Consider the following 21,325-nt stretch of genomic DNA (forward strand, 5'->3'; position numbering starts at 1 on the left):
AGAATTTGAACTGTTTTCTCAGAAATTTTTTGTATCAACTCTGAGATACCACTTACCAGGTCATAGCATTCTGATGTTACCATTCTGTGGAAATTTCATCAAGTGCTAATAGACACCAGAGCTGAAGAAGCGTACCACAAAAAGTTTCAGCTCTACATTTGAAGGCTGCAGAACCTGCTAGAAGAGTCACAGCTTTTTTCTCCCCCTCCTTTTTCTAGTATGAATCTGTAATAACATACATAAATACGATAGTGTTCAGTAACCATTTATAGTTCTGATGTAAACATTGGTCTCTGACTGCTGTACATTTGCCAGCAATATGTAGCTTAAATTTTCCTGTTGCACATTCTGTGACCCTTGATGTGACCACCTATTTCTTTAAGCTGCTTGTTGAAGAGTGGGGCTAATTTGAATTCGTCTTGTCCAGGTGCCACTTAGCCCCATGAGGGACAAGGTCTGCAGCACACTGCTGGCTAGTCTGGAATATTTGTGGACTCTATTTCCCCTTACCTTTCAAATTGGTGAAAATCTGTTACAGGAGTCAGTGTGTATCACAGAGGTTGGATGAGAGACAACTTTTTTCTTCTGTTCAGTGGTGGTGTTAGTGGAGCAAAGCAATCTTAGACTGGATACCCAGAGACTTGAACAATACTTGCGTAGTAAATTCAGCAAAACAAGAAAGCAACACGTCCTATGAAACAACAACAAAAGAAAAAAAAAAAACTAAAACTGTACTGGGGCTTAGGGAAATCCAAACAACAGATACTAATAATCTTACCCTCTGCTTTGAACAAGTGTATTATATGTACAATTATAAAAGTGTTCTGTAATTCGACAATGCAGCTGTATTTTAAATATATACAGGAGTAAAGTTCTAACCAGGCTGTTTGTACTGAGTGTACAACAGTTACTTAAGTGTGTTGACAGAATGGATGCCGTACAAGTACATATAAATAATTAGGGTTGAGATTATGTAACATCAACAGACAGACTTTATGCTTTCTTTTATTATATAACAGAATTGAGGAATAATTTAAGTTAAGAGGGGACTGTGGTGGTCACCTGCTAAGAGCAGTACCAGTTGCCAAGGATGGAGATTCACAATCCCTCTAAGCCTCTGCTCCAGTGTTTCAATATTGTTGTGGTGAAGAATTTCTCCTGTAAATCTGATTGAATTTTCTTTGCTGCAACTTGGTCCCATTGGTCCTTGTCCTTTCACTTTGCCCCTTGAGAAAGAGTTGGGTTCTGCCTGTCCACTCTCATGAAGTAATGTGAGACAGCAGTGCCTTTCTCTTGTAAGGCAAAAGAAATCCAATTCTGCAGCCTCTTCTTTTATGCAAGTGTGTTCCAAGCTCCTGGTCATTGTGTTGTCTTTGTCTTTAAGTGGACTGATTTCGGTATGTCAGTGTCTTTTCTTTGGCACTGCGAAAGCCTAAACCAGACACAGGAATTGAGATGGTGTTTCACAAGATCCAAATAGAGGGGCAGAATCTCTTCACTGGACCCATTAGTTACATTCTTAGTAATGCAGCACAATGTGCAGTAAGGCTGTTTGACTGCAGGAATACATGGTGGCTCTTGTGCACTCCTATTTGACGCATTTCTGCAAATCTGGTTACCAACCACTCAGTCTCAAAATGTCCTGCTCCATGGAGTTACTCTCTCGCAGTGCCAGATTTCACATTTGCCTTTGCTGAACTTAACATGGTTCTTGTGAGCTAATTTCTACAGCTTTGTAAACTTCCCAGTATCCTTTTGTTACTTCAGTATTTCTCTCTCACTACATCTGTAACTGTAAACAAATGTCATTTGTGAAATACCTTCATTAATTTTAAAACTTCTTGTAACCATTTGTTCAAACAGCAGAAGTTTTCTAAAAGCCTGAATGAATAAACAGGTAGTTTTAATTTCTTTCCATTTGAAAGATAATGTGACCTCGTTTGTTCTAACCTGAAAGGTGCCATGGGCATAGCACAGATCATTACAAATATATATTGAAGCTATGGTAATCTTTACCATATAGAATCTTGTCATGAAACCTGTTTTAATATTTTCCCCAATATTTTCTCCTGTTTTAAAGAACACTATGTGATGTTCTACCTGCGAACTTGTCTTCAACTATTTCAGAGAACAGGTTTCAATTTAGTAAAATACAATTTAAAAATTATTTTAACAATAGAAACACTTGTCTCTTGCATTTCTTTCTTAGAAAAATGTTGTAGTAGCTGAGGGTGAACAATAGCATTTAAGAGAAAATGGTAGTCAGATCAAATTAATCTGCTACTGTTTCAGTGCATGTAAAGATTTACATTTGATCATGATCACAGTAAACTGAGGCGATAGTTCCACCTCCACTACTGTAATCTAATCTTAAACTAGATCTCTTTACCATTTTATGCCATTATAGTCGGAATGCAAAATACATATTGTGCGACATCACTGAAAAGAAATAAGAGTGGGAAATCAGAACTAGGTATTCATTCTTCATATGATTTAATAAGAAGTATCTTATTAATTGCTCTCATAATTGTCAAAAAATTAACAGAAGTGCCTGACATTCTGATGATGGATCAAAGAGCAAGAACAGAATTCAGGTTTTCTTACTTCTCCATTGGAAGTTGGAAGTAAAACTGCACTCTTTCACAAAGCACATTCCTGTTCTGTGCTAATCACTGTTCCTTTTGTATTTGAATGAGTTACTATTTATGTGTGTTTTGGAGGCTTTTTCAAGGAGGCAAGAGAACTGCTTTGTTTTAACGATATCTTTCCATAGTAAATATAGAATTTTCTGTAGGGAATGTTTGTGCCAGAGACAAAAATATGTTGTTTTCATTTCATTTCAGATGCTTCAGGCGTGTTCGGTCCAGCACCTACCTGTACCATATGCAGCATTTCCACCCCTCATTTCTAGTGACCCATTCCTTTTGCATCCTCCTCATATGTCTCCACACCACCCTCCTCACTTGCCTCCTCCAGGACAATTTGTTCCTTTCCAAGCACAGCAGTCACGGTCGGTAAGTGATGCTTCTTACCCCCGTCTCCATAGAACTGGTGGGGCTGGATGGGCAAATGATGCTGATACCTGGCCAAGGAAACAGAATTATTTTGTTTAAAGTAATAGTTTTTTGCACTTATATTTCCTCAACAAGTATGTAACCATTTAGTGTGAACATGAAAAATGAATTTTAAAGTTCACCATGTTTCTCTTCAGATTTCACCACCTGTTGTTTGTGCTGTTTCTCCATAGCCCTTTACTTCTGCAAAGAGATGTAAATTTGCTTCACCAACTATTCCTTCAGCTATTTCTTTCCCAGGAAGGAGGAGAGAATCCAGAGGAGGTTGTGCAGTGCAGTAGTGGTCTCAGAGAAAAACTGAGCAGAGAGAAGAAAGCATAGAATGTTATTCTTTGCATGTTCCTTTCATGTTACTTAGTTAATTTTTAAATCACCAGTGGTTTTCCTAGAACATAATGGCCTTACATTATCCGGACATATTCCAGAGCCTACAGTCTCCTTTTTTTCCCCCCCACTTATGAAAGTTATTCATGCTTTGTGCTTAAGCTGACTTGGGGCTTAGTGATAGAGTCTATGCAAACATGGGAAAATGTGACCCTGTTTTGAATTACAGGGGAAAATGGAGTTTTAGTTCTGGCTTACAGCTCTTACTCTGGGATTATCTTTATACTCACATCCATTTGTTTGCCCCTCTGACTAGAAGATGCCACACTTCACTAATGCAGAAGCAGAAAGCAGCTTCATTGTTCCTTACAAACACTCCTGAGACTTCTCCATGCCATGTCTCAGGTGTGGACAGGGTTGCAATCACTTTATTATTATGATGGGAAAACAGCAGGGAAAATACAGTTTTCTCTGGTAATCTTCATAAGACTTGACGTTAGAAAATATATGAGTTTGAGTTTTAGCTTATGTTATTGACTAGGCTTGGCAAAAATTTGTATCTTAGTGGTTTAAGAATACCTTGTGTTTAAAGTTTTCTCTGCATAACATGGAAACAGAACATTCCTTTGGTTCCACAGGGTGGCTTTCTTAGACAAATTTTTTGAAATGGTATAATTTGCTGTCAGGAACAAGAAACATCTATTAATTAAACAATGACAACTCATATTTTTTTTCTTGAGCACTTTTGGACCTGACTGATGTACTGCAGTTGACTAGATTACAATACTGAACTGGAAACTTGTGCTTCTGAAACCTTTGGACTGCATGTTCTTGGTAGTACTGCTTGCATTACTGAATGTCATCAGCAGTTTAATCCACTGGAGTTGCCGTGTTTCCTCTCCACTTTTCAAATTTTCTGGCACAATTTCAGTTCTTGTCTATGGTTGTTTATTTTTTTCTCTCGCATAGTTGTACAGTGAGAGCAGCCTGGCAAGAAGGAGAGCAAATATTTGTCCTGAAAAATGCAAGACACAGGAAATTACAGCCACTCCTATATTTGCTAGATCGCATAAATTCCTGGTCTATAAGCATGGCTAGCTGGAAAAGGTGAATTTATATCAAATGTGTAGTGTTGTCTTTGCTTTTTGATAGTGTTAATGACACAGGAATTGTTCACAGAGTAAATGTGTGAAACTGAGTACAGTTATAGCTTTATTTTTTTTTTTTTTAAACCCTGTAAAATTGACCACAGCAGCTCAGAATATACAGCTGGCATTGTTGTTCTTTAGTGGGGAAACATTGCATCTCTATTATTGCAACAAAGCCTGGGTTTTTTTTGTTTTGTTTTGTTTTGTTTTTTCCCGCAGCCACTTCAAAGAATAGAAAATGAAGTAGAACTGCTTGGAGAACATCTTCCTGTAGGAGGCTTTACATACTCTCCGTCAGCCCATCCACCAACATTGCCTCCCTCAACTCCTCTCCAATTTTTAACCCATGATCCTTTACACCAGGAGGTGCCATTTGGTGTAGTAAGTATTATTTTCTGCACTACATTCTTATTCATGCTGTATTAACAGCCTTGATCTTTATTCTATAGTACATTCTGTTGAAAAGTGGCACTTCTTGCAGTTGTATACTGTTGTTGGCTATAGCTGCATACTGTGGTATTTTCTTTAAGCTTTTGAAAATCGAATTAAGGGTAACTTTATGGTACCAGCAAATGATTTCTGATAATGTTATCTGCAGAGGTTACTTAGAAGACATTCCATGTTGGCACACAGTGCAGGACTTGTGCTGCAGAAACTAATTAGTACCATTTAGAAAAACTGCTGTCACTTGTAGCTAGTTCTTCATTGAATGTTGAGTTTCCACAAGTCATGAATATTGGGATGCTTTTAAAAGAGCTCTTCTCCAGAGTGTTTAAAGTTTGCAGGCAAGCAGTTGTATGGAGTGCTTCCGTAATTTAGATGTTACCGTGCTATAAAGACAGCCAAGCTTGCTTTAAGCCGACTTTCTGGGGATCTACAGGCAGTTCAACAGCAGCAGCACAAAAAAAGTTTTATCTGGTGCAGGATAAAGTCTCTGCTGAATTTTCTACTTCTGTGGTGTGTCCAGTATCTGTGCTACCTCTGGGATCTTTGTGGTGTACTTCAATGTGCAGTTATATTAGTCCCAAGATGTTTTTTCTTGTTGTTTTGTGGGGGTTGGTTTAAAACAAAGAGCAAAAACAAACAAACACCACAAAACAACAACAACATAACCCAGAACAGAACAAACAGAAAACCACCTCTCCTACCTGTGTAATACTTGGAGTCCAGTATAGGCTCTGAATTTTTTTAGTGTTTGACTTTACATCAAGGTGACAGAAGGTTTTAGAGGCATACTGTTATTTAACATTTTAATTGAGAATCAAATTTTAGACCCTGTGACTACAGAATATACACATAACTTCTTCTTAGTCTCTTCAAAATCACACAACCTAGTTAAATGCTTGTGGCAGTTTTTATAAAGGTTCAAATAAGTCTTCACCATTTAAAAAAAATATTCTGCTCATTGTTATACTAAAGCTGTACAGATTTTCAATTAAGTTTTTAGTCACTATGGGGCACCCTGGAGACAAAGACACTTCCATAAAATGCTTGTATTTTACTCAATATGTTTGTTAGGTGAATTACAGTCTAATCACAAATATTTTGGTTGGAGTAAAGCTTTCTTGATTTCCAGTTCAGTCTGCAAAGTAGAGAAAGAACAAAATAATGTGTTTTTCAGACTATACAGCAGTTGTCTGCTTCAGTTTTGGGTTGTGTGTCACTGAGGAGTAGAATAGAGGTGTATTACAAGCAGTCATGTAGTCTTTTATAAAGTAATCCTAAATCTTTATAAAATTTAATTTGTATTAATTATGATGGAATGGCAGCATTTTTTCTTTCATTCACTGAGCACAATGATTTCAAATTATATTTTTGGCTTGCAGAATTCACAAACCAGTAAAACTGATATTTGTTATGTCTTAGTTTGAGGTCTTATCTTGAAGAAAAAGAGCTTGACTTTTTTTCATTGTGTGGACATTCATATGTAATTTTTATGTGTGACCATGGCCACCTGTTAATAATGTTTCCATTGTAAAGTTAGGGGCTCTAAACTTAGCTGGTATTGAGCTTTTGCAGTTTCTTAAATTTCAAACATGGAAGAAGAAAAACATGTTAGTAAAGACTTTCAGTGTTCTCTGTTTAAAAAAAAAAGTCTCAAGGCTTTAAAGTATTAATTCAATAGTGGTACATAAATTACAGTTTTAAAAAATTACTAAAATAATTTTAGTACTTTGACTATTTCTGGAAAAACGTAGTTTGCATTTAATTGGAAATTTTTTACCCCATTATAGTGGGTAATGTAAGGAATTTTGAACAACTATGATGAAAACTTAAATATACAAGTAAAGAGCTTAGCATGCAAATGAAGAAAATTATGACAAAAACCCCGTGATTTATCCATGTAAATTATGCATTTAAGCTTTAGGCTTGACTGTCTCTTTAGGCGTTGGCCAGCTGCAGAAATTGTACTGATTAAACTCTCCACATTGCACTTGAAAGGCTTCAATCCTTTTTTAGCATAAATGTAAATATACACCACTATTTAAAAGTTGTGGGATTTTAAAATTTTTTTTTAGTCTTAAATCTTTTTAAAAATACTTTTAAAGGCTTCTTTACTCAACTGCTTGTGTGCAAACCTGCGTAATAGCACCATGCCAAAAGCCTGGGCTTCTATATTTGCAAGAGAAGTCAGCAGTTCAGGTCCTGTTTCCCAGATCAGCCTTCATGTAGACTAAGAACACAAGAGCTTGCAAGGATTTCTGTTGTGTGTTTCTACTTTTTCAAATGGAATGGTATGATTGTGTTATTGATGGTAGTTATTTCAAACTGAGGCTGAGGTTATTTTGGATTTGAGCAGAGGCTGGCTTTTTTAATAATGTTTTATTGGAAGTGGATTTCAATACTCAGATTTCATTTTATTTCAATGATTAAGAGAACAAAATGTTGAATCACAGACTTGCAGACTAGATGAGGTTGAGGGGGAGGTCATCTGGTCCTACCCCCTGCTCAAGCAAGGCCACCTACAACCAGTTGCCCAGGACCATGTCCAGTCAGGTTTTGAATATCTCCAAAGAGGAGAGAGTCCACAACCCCTCTGAGTGCTTGGTTACCTTCACAGTTGAAAAGTGTTATCTGATGTTCAGAGGGAGCATTCTGTTTTACAGTTTGTGCCCATTGCCTCTGGTTTTGTCACTGGGCACCACTGAAAAGAACCTGTCTCTGTCTTCTTTGCACCTGTCTCTTCAGGTATTTGTATGCTTCAGTAAGATACCTCCTGAGCTGCCTTATTCTCCAGGCTGAACAGTCGCAACTCTCGGCCTTTTCTCATATGTGAGATCCTTCAGTCCCACCTTAGTGGCCCTTTGTTGCACTCTCTCCAGTGTGTCCATGTCTGTCTTGTGCTAGGGAGCCCAGAACTGGACCCAAGTTCCCATTCCACAAGTTCCAGCTTATTTTCTTCTTTCTTGCAGCCTTATCCACCTTTTATGCCTCGAAGACTCACAGGGCGCAGCAGATACCGATCACAGCAGTCAATACCACCACACCCATACCATCCCAGCCTGTTACCTTATGTGCTGTAAGTTCTAAGTACGTTTGCTTCTATGTAACATATTATGAAGTCACATGACTTTGAACAAGAGTCTCAGCACATTTTATGGTTGGACTCTGCCAAACAAACAAGCATAGTTCAGCTGTCCCAGAAAGGAGGAAATTTTTGATTTCTGTGTTAATATTTCAGCCTATTTTGAATAACATACACTCTTGAGCAAGGAAAAATATAAGTTAAAAATTTTGCTCAGTGTAGTTTTGAACACTTGTAGTTTCTGAACGCTTCATAACATTTCAACAAATTTTAAAACTTAGTTCTTGGATAGTCCTATAGAGGAGCATACTACACTGTAGGATAAAGTCCTAAGAGTCTTCACTTAGTGAATAAATTCATTTGTTTAGTTCTTAATTATGAAACACAAGGGTGGGAGCTTTTTGTGACCTGTTACTCTTTATTGGCTGAACTGCTACGCTGTTACAGTTATTGAATTCTGCCTCTGAGCTGTTTCTGGAAAATATGTGGGACAATTAACTTTTAGGAATTATCTTAGTGTGTTATGGTAGATTCTCCTTGGAGTTTAGATATATACGATGAGATTTATTACTGTTCTGTGTTCTTTTTTGGAAATAAGTACAAAATGTTTGGAAAACAAAGATTGGTGACATTGACAAGGAAATAATCAGACGTTGGCTCCAGATCTATAGTTTCTCTCTGTACAATTTCAGACATGGCATGAAAATGGCACCAGAAATCTGATCTGATGGAGTTGTTCAGCTTTGCATCTTACAGCCTGAGACTAGCGTCTTAGCTTCTTGCCTGTCCATTGAGGACACAATGTGAGGCAGTAATTCCTGATGCCTTCAGTGGGATTTTAATATATTTTAATACTATGAATTTCTGTGTCTGTGCATTTTGACGTGTAATACTATTGGGGGGGGACATCAAATGCTTGTCATATATAAAAACAGAGAAACATCTCTCTCTTGTCTCTCCATATGAAGAAGATTCAGCTTTAACCAGCATCACAGTATGTGAGAAATGAGTTTGTGCTTGCCTTCAGTATGGAAGTTGGTCCAGCATATGCTATTTATCTTCATTGTGTGTTTTCAGCTTATGAAGTTTCAAGGCTTTTGTATTGGAGAGCTAAGTGAACTTAAGGTTCTTTTTCTTCATTAATATTTTATCCACTTAAAGAAATAAAATGTATTTAAAACCAGAACATTAGTTTATTCTCAGTGTTGGCTCTCCATAATCAAGAGCTTAGTTTATGTAATAATACTGAGCTTGGTTGCAAGTATCAGTTGAGGCATGTGTGGAATTAAAAGGACAGCACTCTCACTATCAAAAAGTGGCAGAATTAGCTTTTTCCTTTGACGCTTTCACTTCCAATATCTATCTTTGACTTTAAACTTATTGTTTGTACCGCTTCTGAGAATGTGTTGATTTGAGAGGAATCTGTAAGGTTACTTTACTTCTGCCAGATGTTTCTGTGCTTTACTTCAGCAAGATGCTGAACCTTATCATTGTTTACTCTCATGGTAGATCAATGCTCCCAGTGCCACCTGCAGTTGGACCAGCTTTCAGCTTTGAGTTGGATGTGGAAGATGGAGAGGTAGAAAACTATGAGGTTGGTTTGCAAACAACTGCTTTTAAAGAACAGATGTTAGCTCACACAACACATAAATTTCTATTATATTTTGCTTTTGATCTTGATTTTGCCTTTCAAATAAATGTAATGACTGTGAAGACAGGATTCAGAAACCATTCTTTCAAATTTTTTGGCAATACTGGATATTAGAAGTGTTTAGCTTTATTTTTTGTCTGTTGCTCTTTCCCAGAATTCACCCTTCTAGGCCTGTAATCATTAAATTGTTCAGCTTTTATATTCTACATACTACTCTTCTTTTGAGTTTTAATTGATTTTAAATACAAAACAGAAATGAAGCACTTTCAAAGGAACAGGGTAAGTTATGGGTTTTGTGTGCATAACTTTGTATAATAGTAGTAGTGTTGCAGTATTAATTAATCTAAAGGTAATGTTTATAAAACTGCCTTACTGCCTTTTCTTCTTGAACATCCAAAGATTACAGTAATCCACATCTATGCATGTAGAACCCTCTTTAATGTCCAAGATAATTATAGACTCATAGAGTCATTTCAGTTGGAGGAGACCCTCAGGATCATCAAGTCCAACCATAACCTAACCTAACTCTAGCACTAACCATGTCCCTAAGAACCTTGTCTAAATGCCTTTTAGACACCTCGAGGGATAGTGACTCCACCACTTCACTGGGCAGCCTTTTCCAGTGCCTGACAACCCTTTCTGTGATTTCTTTTTTTTTCCTAATACCCAATCTAAACTTCCCTGGTGCAACTTGAGGCCATTTCCTCTTGTCCTATCCCTTGCTACCTGGGAGAAGAGACCAACACCCTCCATGCTACAGCCTCCTTTCAGGTAGTTGTAGACAGCAATAAGGTCTCCCCTTAGCCTCCTCTTCTCCAGGCTAAACAGCTCCAGTTCTTTCAGCTGCTCCTCATCAAACTTGTGCTCCAGACCCCTCACCAGTTTCATCGCTCTCCTCTGCACTCTCTCCAGCACCTCAATGTCCTTCTTATGATGCAGGACCCAAAACTGACCACAGTAATCAAGATGGGGCCTCACCAGTGCTGAGTACAATGGCACAATCACTTCTCTAGTCCTGCTAGCCACACTATTCCTGATACAAGCCATGATGCTGTGGGCCTTTTAGGCCACCTGGCCACGCTGCTGACTCATAGCCAGCCAGCAGTCAGTCAACACCCCCAGACCCCTCTCTGCCAGGCAGCTCTCCAGCCACTCTTCCCTGAACCTGTAGCACTGGCTGGTGTTGTTGTGACCCAAATGCAGGACATGACACTTGGCCTTGTTCAACCTCATACAAGTGGCCTCAGCCGATTGATCCAGCCAGTCCAGATCCCTCTGTATGACCTTCCTACTCTCCAGCAGATCAACAGTCCCACCCAATTTGGTGTCATCTGCAAACTTACTAAGGGTGCACTTATCCGGATCATTGATAGAGATTAAACAGAACTGGCCGCAATACTGAGCCCTGGGGAACACCACTCATGACTGGCTGCCAACTAGATTTGGCTCTGTTCACCACAACTCTCTGGGCCTGGCCATCCAGCCAGTTCTTTATCTATCAAAGAGTACTCCCATCCAGACCATGAGCTGCCAGCTTCTCCAGCAGAATGCTGTGGAATATGGTGTCAAAGACATTACTGAAGTCTAAGTATACAACATCCACAGCCTTTTCCTCATCTACTAGGTGGATCCCCTTGTTGTAGAAGGAGATAAGGTTGGTCAAACAGGACCTGCCTTTTGTAAACGCATGTTGACTGGGCCTGCTCGTATAGTTGTCTTGTATGTACCGTGTGATGTTACTCAAGATCATCTGCTCCATGACCTTCCCTGGCACTGAGGTCAGACTGACAGATCTATATTCCCCAGATCCTCTTTCTGGCCCTTCTTATAGATGGGCATCATGTTTGTCAACTTACAGTCAACTGGTACTTTCCCAGTTAGCAAGGATTGCTGATAGATAATGGAAAGAGGCTTACTGATCAGTTCCGCCAGCTCCGTCAGCACCCTTGGGTATATTCCATCTGTCCCCATACACTTGTGGGTGTCCAAGTGGTGTAGCAGGTCGCTAACCATTTCCCCTTGGATTATTGGGGCTTATGCTGACCACCCTTCTAACTTCTCCAAGGATAGTAAACTCAGTCATTTCATGGTCTCTATTACCAAAGCGACCTCCAACCGACATGTTGCCCATGAGTCCTTGTCTATTCACAAACATGTGCAGTGGGGCTCCTTCCGTAGTTGCCTAACTAACCAGCTGTGTCAGGAAGTTGTCTTCCATGCACTCCAGGAGCCCCCTAAACTCTTCCTTTCTGCTGTGTTGTATTTCCAGTAGACATCTGGTAGGTTGACATCTGGTTCTCCCAGGAGAACAAGAGCTAGTGATTAAGAGACTTCTCCCAGCTGCCTGCAAAATATTTCATCTGCCTTTTCATCCTGGTTGGGTGGTCTGTAACACACCCTCACCAGGATGTCTGCCTTGTTCCCCTTGATTCTCACCCGTAGACACTCAACCCTGTCATCACCCTCATCAAGCTCCAGACAATCAAAACACTTCCTAGCCTACTGGGCTACCCTACCTCTTCTCCTTCCTTGCCTGTCCCTTCTGAAGAGTTTATAGCCATCTAATGCACCACTCCAGTTGTGAGAGTCATCCTACCATGTTTCTGTGACAGCAAATATATTCTGCCTCACAAGGGCTTCCAGCTCCTCCTGTTTGTTGCCCATGCTGCGTGCATCTGTATAGATGCACTTCAGCTGAGCCATTGATTCCCCTGGGATGGCAGACTGAAGGGCTTCGTTAGCACTACCCTCGGATGCCAGCATGCCACCCTAGAGTTTGCCTCTGCCGCACCTGGTTTCCTCCCCTTCCCCCTTCAAATCTAGTTTAAAGCCCTCTCAATAAGTCCTGCTAACTCCTACCCCAGGATTCTTTTCTGCTTTTGAGGCAGGCGCATCCCATTTGTTACTAGCAGGCCAGGTGCCATGTAAGCTGACTTATGATCAAAAAACCCAAAATTCTGCCAGTGACACCAGTCTTGCCACCAGGTGTTTATCTGCTGGGTCTTCCTGTATCTTTCTTCATCATACCCTGCAACTGTGGGGACAGAAGAGAACACTGCTTGTGCTCCTGATCCCTTGACCAGTCATCCCAAGGCCCTGAAGTCTCTCTTGATCATCTTTCGTTTTCCCTTTTCAGTTTCATCACTGCCTGCCTGAAAAATTATTAGTGGCATGTAGTCTGAGGTCATAAACAGGGCAGGAAGTTTCCTTTTTACATCTTCAACCTTGGCCCCAGAGAGGCAGCAGACTTCCCTAAGAATTGGATCAGGCCTGCATATAGGACCTTCTCTTCCCTTTAGAAGTGAGTCTCTTACAACCACAATGGACCTTTTTTCCTATATGGGAAGTCCAAGCTGTTGTGGCTTTGCTGGTTGAGACTGTTGGATTCCATTGAGTTTCTCTTCAAACAGTCATCAACAATCCTTACTTTTGTACCTCTTTGCCTGTGCTCCCCTTAAGAGCTCTCTGTAGTTGCACATTTTCAGTTTAACAATGAGCACTTCTGTAATAACTTCTGTGCTGAGTCAGAGGAACCATCATCTTATTTCTGAGAATTTGGGCCTTAGGTGTGACAGTGTTAGGAATCTCCTTGTGACCAGTACTGTTCGCAGCTTTCATCAAGTCTTTAAATTTTTCTATGCCTTAGTTCTTCATCACATTTACAGTGATATTTTTCCTATGTCCCTTGCAAAGGAGTGCAAGTTACATACAGAACAGAGTGCACATTATTTACGTGACAGGATTTAGTTGCAATGCTTGGCTTATAGAAAAAGAACATAAAATTTAGCAAAAATAAAAATAAAAAAATTTTAAAAAATACCTGAAGTTTGATGGTACATGTTCATTTCCCAGATTCAGGATAAAATCTCCATATTGCAATTCAGCTAACCCAAGATGTGGAGCAGGAATCAGAATCTGTCCCATTAAGTTCTTGGTTTCTTTCACAAGACCAGACTCGCATATTCTTAAGAAGCAAATTTGTTGACAGTATTTTCTGGTTACTAGCACTGTTAATTTTATAGCAGGACAAGAGGTCCTTCAGAAGTAAAATACTTACCAGGCTGTGCATGCAATCACAAGACTATTTGAAAGTTGGGTCCTGGAGGTTTTGAAGTCCCGAAGAAAGCATCTTACAGAATTAGAAAGATGGTTGAATTCTGAAAGGCTCTCTATGAGGCTTATGTTGTACAGGAGAACTAAAATTCTAAACGTTTCTTGGTAGAAGGGTGTTTTGTGCTACAAGCTGCGGTAGTGAGGTATAATGGCAGCCCCAACTGTAGTGGAACCAGAACCTGTCTGAGCAGTGAATTTTTAAATGTCTGTTTTCCATGTTTTGCAGGCACTGCTGAATTTAGCAGAACGTCTGGGAGAAGCCAAACCACGAGGATTAACAAAGGCAGACATTGAACAGCTTCCATCCTACAGGTTCAATCCAAACAACCACCAGTCAGAACAGACATTGTGAGTACATTGGTCTTTTTTAAAGGTCCATAATTTAGGTGGCTATATTTTCATTTGTTTAACTTGCAGTTTTAGCTACACTAGAAGGGCTTTAAAAGCAGTCATGTCAGCAAACAGTTTAATTTTCTTTTTTTTTTCTTGTATTGTTTTCTAGATCGCATACTATTTATCCTTACTCTAAAATCTCTATCTAGCCTCACATCATTCAGCTATGTTTCAGTTTAGTCCCCCAGCATTAAAAAAAATGAAAGAAAGGTGTTCTAGGTTTAGTTCAGCATGCTAGACATTTAAGTGACATTGTCAACTTGGAATTTAGCTTGTGTAAAAATACCTTCATGTGTTGATGTTTCAAGTGCTCCTGATAGAGCTTTGTCAGTGTTTTAAGAGTGCATCTTCTTATTCTTAAAATCCGTTAACTTACTATGTTTGAAATATCCTTGTAAACCAAATGGAAAGGTAGTTAGTACCAAATGCTTTCCAATGTTTGAACATCAGAATAAGGATTTTTCTCTGATATTCCAGTTTCAGTGACCCTCAGTGTGACTTACTGGTATCAGTAGGGAGTAAACTTTATAGATCATTATCTCCAATGTACTGAATTTTGATTAAACATCAGTTCTATTTGTTGGGTCTGTGAACTCCTGTGAGCAGGACCACTTGCTTTGTGATTTAAAGCACAGAAAGAAAAAAATATCAAACAACCCGAAACAAAACAAACACTAAAACAAAAACACAAAAGCAATTCTCATTTTACATTATCACACTCGACACACCTTCGATGACAGATATAGATAATTGGAGCTAGCTAGGAGTAAATGATCTACCATGTTGTAGCCATATCTATAAAGTTTTGTTGGAGTATGTATTTGTGGTTCTTACAGCAGATACATATGAATTTTGTTTTCTGTTTTTAGGTGTGTGGTGTGCATGTGTGATTTTGAGTCAAGGCAGCTACTGAGAGTCTTACCCTGTAACCACGAGTTCCATACCAAGTGTGTCGATAAATGGCTGAAGGTAAACAAACAAAAAAAACCCCACACTGACTTGTATGGAATTCGTGTAGTTTGGGGGGAAGTGGTGAGAGTAGTTTGTTGTTCCACTTCATTTCATCGTGTTTCACATTTCTAATACTTAGGCTAGAAATGCCAACAGAGTGAAAGCACTTAAGATATTTTTCTATCAGTTTATGAAGGATGTTTCTTTATAGCCTGGCACAAGGAAAAATGAATATGAAGAGAATTATTTTCACTGACAGATTTGACTGTGTTTCTCATTTGCACAAAACAATGACTGTGAATTCAAGTAATATGTGAAATTAAAGAAAACTTGAAAACAAAAAAGTAACATAATGATATAGGAAGTATGAATTAGAGTTTCTGTGATGATGGTGGCTTTAACTATTTTCCATATCCTGCATAGCAAGAGTGAATACTGATACCTTCCTCCCCCACTTTCCTATTAATGTGAGATTCTGAGGCAAAAGTGTTATGTATGTACATATATCTGTATGCATGTATACATATATATATATATAAAAAATATAATATATACAAATAGAAATAATAGTTTTACAAAAATCATGATAGACCGTTCTGAGACAATCCGACAAGAAAAGAAAGGAACTAAAATCAGGACAGCCCAGTAAGAGGACAGAGAAAATAGCAGCAGTACAGAATGTGTGAAGAACAGGAAATACAGATAAGTTGGTGATGATACATAGATTTCTCTACAAACTGCACTAGCCAAAACTACTGCCAACAAGGTGTTGATCCCCATCTTGCCTCGCCTTTTTTCAGTATTTTGTTCTGTTCTTCTTTAGTTTAATCTGTTTGTAGTCTGTTGTGTAGAACATTGGAAACTATGTTATGACTATGATCCTATGTTACGACAGGATACAGTCCCTAGAGAATTGCAGGTGATGTTGTTTCAAAAAAAAGAAATGAAAACTCCTTGCCCTTAGGGCTTCATAGAAGCAAGAAAATGCAGTCCTTAGGCATAGACTAAAATAGTGCAGAGAATGAAAAAAATCAAGTTTATATTGGCAGGGTTCTTTTGGCTAGCAAGATATCAAGAATAATGAGAATGATTTTAAAAACTTGGACCGGAAGTTGCTCTTGAGCTACAGTACCCACAGAAGTCTAAGGCCTCTACAAAATACAAGGCCAGCGTAAAAAATATTTCCACAACAGTGGTCATAAGTTTCAGTAGAACTGGTATCCTTCAGTATCTGAATCCATGAACATACTTGAGAATCAACAAAAGAAATGTAAACACCTAGTTGTTTTATTGTCAGATTAAAAAGCTATGTACACACTCCCCCTGCCCCAATATTATCAATATGTCTATGCTAGATGTATGCTGCTTTGTTCATTAACTGCAAATTAAGAGTGGAGTATATACATTCAAGTGGTATTCTCCAGTGTCCTCTTACTCCTCTCAAGGACTGTTCACACTAGATTTATTAAGTCTTTTTATTGCATGAAACTTCTCAAGTCATTTGTGGTGTGGACAGAGTATCGAAGGGTAGTATTCACTCCATTTTATGAAAAAGAACTAAGATCATTTGACACAGCCTGTGAGATAGTGGAAGCCATAGGTCTATGTATGTTAAATTGATTATATAGATTTTTTTTTAAGGCAGTTCTTTCCAGGCTATTAATACAAAAAAATATACCTCTGATTCATAGAGCCCCTGATCTGCAGATTGCTGGAAGTTAGAAGAACATGTCAGGGAAGTATCATGCATGCTTGTCCTGTTTTTATGCTCTTTCATACCTGCCGTCGGTGTCAAGAGTCAGACAAGTATGTTGAATCAAGCTTTTTGGGAAGTCAGTGTGGCCGTTCTACAGTTAGATTTAGTATTTTCAACTGGTAATGAACTGGCAGAACAGAAAAGTGAAAAAAGCAGATTTAGTCTTTATTTTTATGATCATAGATGTACTGTAGTAGTGGTGAAATAGCTTTTTTTCTGGTGTTCCTATCCCAGCTTATAATAGAAACTATGTATTTTCTAATGGATCTTCACATGTGGTGTTTTCTGAACGTTGTCTTATGGTAGAAAAACCCTATGAACATAAGAGTGTCAGCTACATGGGAGAATGAAGTGAAAGATATGCAATCTGAACCTAAAGGGGGTGTAGTTATATCCACCTGAAACTGTTTGTACTGACATCGTGTATTCAGAGCTGGATGCAAAATAAACTAGACAAGGTTAAAGCATTGCAGTGTAGGATTCCTGAGGCAGGGTATTTACAGCACGTGGGTTTAGTTGCACTGGTACGGAGATCGTGTTTGGAAATAAAAATTATTTTACTTCGCAAATATAAGGAATAACCTGTAACACCACCCTGTTTTAGTTACAGCCTCTGTCTAAACTTGTTAACAGTTAAAACAGCAAACATCTGGAAGTGAAGATAATTGATAGATATCTTGTGCTATAGCTTTACATCTGTCCATTCATTTATATATTTGACAACTTGTTTTGTATGTTGATAGTGTTAATTATGTCCACATCCACTTAATTCACATCATCCAGCTGACATCAGGTTGATAAATTCTGCAAGGGAAGGTAAAAATGGTAGCTTTCAGTACTTGTAACTTTTTTTCCCACAAAGTGAAAAAAAAAAAAAAAGATAAAAAAATAAAAATAAAAAAAATAATTAAAAAAACCCCACAAACAACAAACTGAACATTTTGTCTTCTTGCTTTTGTGAAGAAGGTATTTGCTATCCAGGAATATTTCTAGAACTAGTTCTGGAACTGTGGAGTCATGTTGATTCTTTTAAGTTTCATGATGTTGTTAGTGGAAGATGTAAATAAGAGTTCAGAAATCCAATCTGATTATTTTTAAAAAAATCTTTATTCCACTGCCTGTTCGTGATGATAGAGAAAAAAGAAAGTATCTAAGAAAGTTTTGTAGCTTGTCTATGCATGAAAGTTTTGATCTGCCATGCCTCTATAATGCTATGTACAGTACCACTCACTGTGAGCAAGTGAGAAGGAATGTTTGTTTATAGTACATTGGGTTGCCAACTTCAATTTATACTTCCCTGTTTAAGCAAGGTTAAAGACTTGTGAGAGATGATGTAATAGAGAGGAGGAAACAGAATTAATAGGGAGGTTATTCTTTTGCTTTTCATAGTATTGTTAACTCTCATATTTCACATTATTTTGTTATTTCTTAGTATCCTAAGTCCTTTGTTCAAATACGAATACATGAGAAATCTCTTCTTCTGTAAAGTAAGGATTAGTTATCATTCCAAAGGACAGCTTGAAAACATGACCTGTCTTCCCCTGAGGTGAAGAGAACAAGGAAAACTGTTCTGATAGGAAATAATGTATTATATATGAGGAAAATTGTAACTATAGTTTAACTTTGTTCAGACTAATACCAGAGTTTTAAAGGATTCTAATAGATCCTAAAAGATCTGTTTTTCTAAATGAAGTTTACTTGAGCTATGAATTTCTATAAAATATAAAAAAGGAAATTGGTTAGTTCATTGAACATACAGCTCTCTCTTTATAGTACAGAAAGTTTTCCTGAATGAGTGGCTAGTTAGAAGGTCAGTCTTACAATATTATGTCTCTCTTATTCGTCTTTTTGCGCCGTCACATTGAATGCCAGAAAGGGAGAATTAATTTCATGAAAAGCACAAGAATGCAAATAAATTTAAAACCAGATATTCATACAGGATCTTGAAGAGTTACCTAAAAATCAGTGTTGCAGTATCTCTGAGTATTCATTTTATCCTGGCACAGTGGATTTATTTCTGCAGTTCCAATCAAAAAATTATTCCCACTGAATGCTGTGTTTCATGATACAGATGGTGGATACCTCATTATTTATCTAAGCAAATACCTCTTGTTTCATTAAACCATTGAATTTTGAAGGACTTGCCTTATTATTTTAAAAATCGTATTATCAGATTGGTGCAAAAGTAATTGCAGTTCTGGACCATGAATTTTAAATCATTATAGCTAGGCTTTATTAATCAAAATAGGAACCATTACAATGAACATATTTTTGCCAACAAGAAATAAGTTTGTTTATTCCTGTAGTGTGAACATCTGTGCTTCAGGATTTGATGAGCTCTCGGAAAGCCTTTTCTGCATCCTGTTGGTCGTGAAAGTGTTTTCCCTGCAAAAAGCTGTCAAGATGCTTCAAGCAGTGGTGGTTGGTTGGCAAGAGATCAGGTGATACAGCAGATGAGGCAAAACTTCATAGCCCAATTCATTCAACTTTTGAAGCGTTGGTTGTGTGACATGTGGTTGAGCGTTCTCTTTGAGAAGAATTGGACCCTTTCTGTTGACCAATGCCAGCTGCAGACGTTGCAGTTTTCAGTGCATCTCACAGAATCACAGAATCAGCTGGATTGGAAAAGACCTCAGAGATCATCAAGTCCAACCCTTGGTCCAACTTCAGTCCATTTACTAGATCATGGCACTAAGTGCCATGTCCAGTCTCAGTTTAAAAACCTCCAGGGACAGTGAGTCCACCACCTCCCTGGGCAGGCCATTCCAATGCCTGACCACTCTCTCTGGAAAGAATTTCTTTCTAATATCCAGCCTAAATTTCCCCTGGCAGAGTTTAAGCCCATGCCCCCCTGTCCTGTTGCTAACTGCCTGGGAAAAGAAACCAATCCCCCCCTGGCTCTAACTTCCCTTCAGGTAGTTATAGAGAGTGATGAGGTCACCTCTAAGCCTCCTCTTCTCCAGACTAAACAACCCCAGCTCCCTCAGCCTCTCCCCATAGGTCTTGTGCTCAAGTCCCTTCACCAGTCTTGTTGCTCTTCTCTGGACCTGCTCCAGCACCTCAATATCTTTCCTGAGCTGAGGGGCCCAGAACTGAACACAATACTCCAGGTGTGGCCTCACCAATGCAGAGTACAGGGGAAGGATCACTTCCCTTATCCTGCTGACCACACTGTTTTTGATACAGGACAGGATACCATTGGCCTTCTTGGCCACCTGGGCACACCGTTGGCTCATGTTGAGCTTCCTGTCAGTTAGTACCCCCAGGTCCCTTTCTCCCCAACTGCTCTCCAGCCACTCTGTGCCCAGCCTGTAGCACTGCAGGGCGTTGTTGTGGCCAAAGTGCAGGACCCAGCACTTGGCCAATCAGCCCATTTTTCCAGTCTATCCAGATCCCTCTGCAGAGCTCTCCTGCCTTCCAGCAGGTCGACACTCCCTCCCAATTTGGTGTCATCAGCAAATTTGCTGATGATGGTCTCAATCCCCTCATCTAAATCATCAATAAAGATGTTAAACAGGACTGGACCCAACACTGACCCCCGGGGGACACCACTAGTGACTGGCCGCCAGCTAGATGCAGCCCCATTCACCAGCACTCTCTGGGCCCAGCCCTCCAGCCAGTTCTTAACCCAGCAGAGAGTACACTTGTCCAAACCATGGGCTATCAGCTTTTGAAGGAGTATATTATGGGAGACAGTGTCAAAGGCTTTGCTGAAGTCTAGATAGACCACATCTACAGCTTTCCCCTCATCCACCAGGTGGGTCACCTGATCATAAAAGGAGATCAGGTTGGTCAGACAGGACCTGCCCCTCCTAAACCCATGCTGGCTGTGTCTGATCCCTTGTCCATCCTGAAAGTGCAGTGTGATTGCATTCAGAATGATCTGCTCCATAACCCTGCCAGGCACCGAGGTCAGGCTGACAGGCCTGTAGTTGCCAGGGTCAGCTTTGCAGCCCTTTTTGTGGATTTGGGTAACATTCGCCAATTTCTGATCATATGGGACCTCCCCAGTGAGCCAGGACTGTTGGAAGATGATGGAGAACGGCTTGGCGAGCTCTTCTGCTAGCTCCCTCATCACCCTAGGATGGATCCTGTCTGGTCCCATAGACTTGTGAGGGTCTAGATGGCTCAGTAAGTCACCAACTATTTCCTCCTGGAATACAAGGGGGCTATTTGGCTTCCTATCTCTGTTAACCACATCCAGAGGCCAGTTGTCCTGAGGGCCACCTGTCTTACTGGTAAAAACTGAGGCAAAGTAGGTATTAGTACCTCAGCTTTCTCCTCATCTTTGTTACCTATATTTCCCTCAAAGTCCAACAGAGAACGGAGGTTTTCCTTACCCCTCCGTTTTTTTATTAACGTATTTAAAGAAGGACTTTTTATTATCCC

General features: G+C 39.3%; 1 protein-coding gene across 6 annotated transcripts in view; it reads left to right on the forward strand.

The window, feature by feature from the left end:
- The window catches only part of RNF38 (ring finger protein 38), a 111,689-nt gene that overhangs the window by 83,016 nt on the left and 7,348 nt on the right, over positions 1–21,325 (forward strand). For all 6 annotated transcript variants that reach the window (XM_065860765.2, XM_065860766.2, XM_065860776.2 and 3 more), the window contains 6 exons: positions 2,844–3,014; positions 4,766–4,927; positions 7,960–8,066; positions 9,582–9,666; positions 14,063–14,184; positions 15,099–15,198. In XM_065860765.2, the coding sequence (XP_065716837.1) occupies positions 2,844–3,014; positions 4,766–4,927; positions 7,960–8,066; positions 9,582–9,666; positions 14,063–14,184; positions 15,099–15,198 (747 nt within the window). The remainder of the gene's footprint in view (positions 1–2,843; positions 3,015–4,765; positions 4,928–7,959; positions 8,067–9,581; positions 9,667–14,062; positions 14,185–15,098; positions 15,199–21,325) is intronic.

This window comes from Patagioenas fasciata, chromosome Z (assembly GCF_037038585.1).
Source record: "Patagioenas fasciata isolate bPatFas1 chromosome Z, bPatFas1.hap1, whole genome shotgun sequence".
Taxonomy (NCBI): domain Eukaryota; kingdom Metazoa; phylum Chordata; class Aves; order Columbiformes; family Columbidae; genus Patagioenas; species Patagioenas fasciata.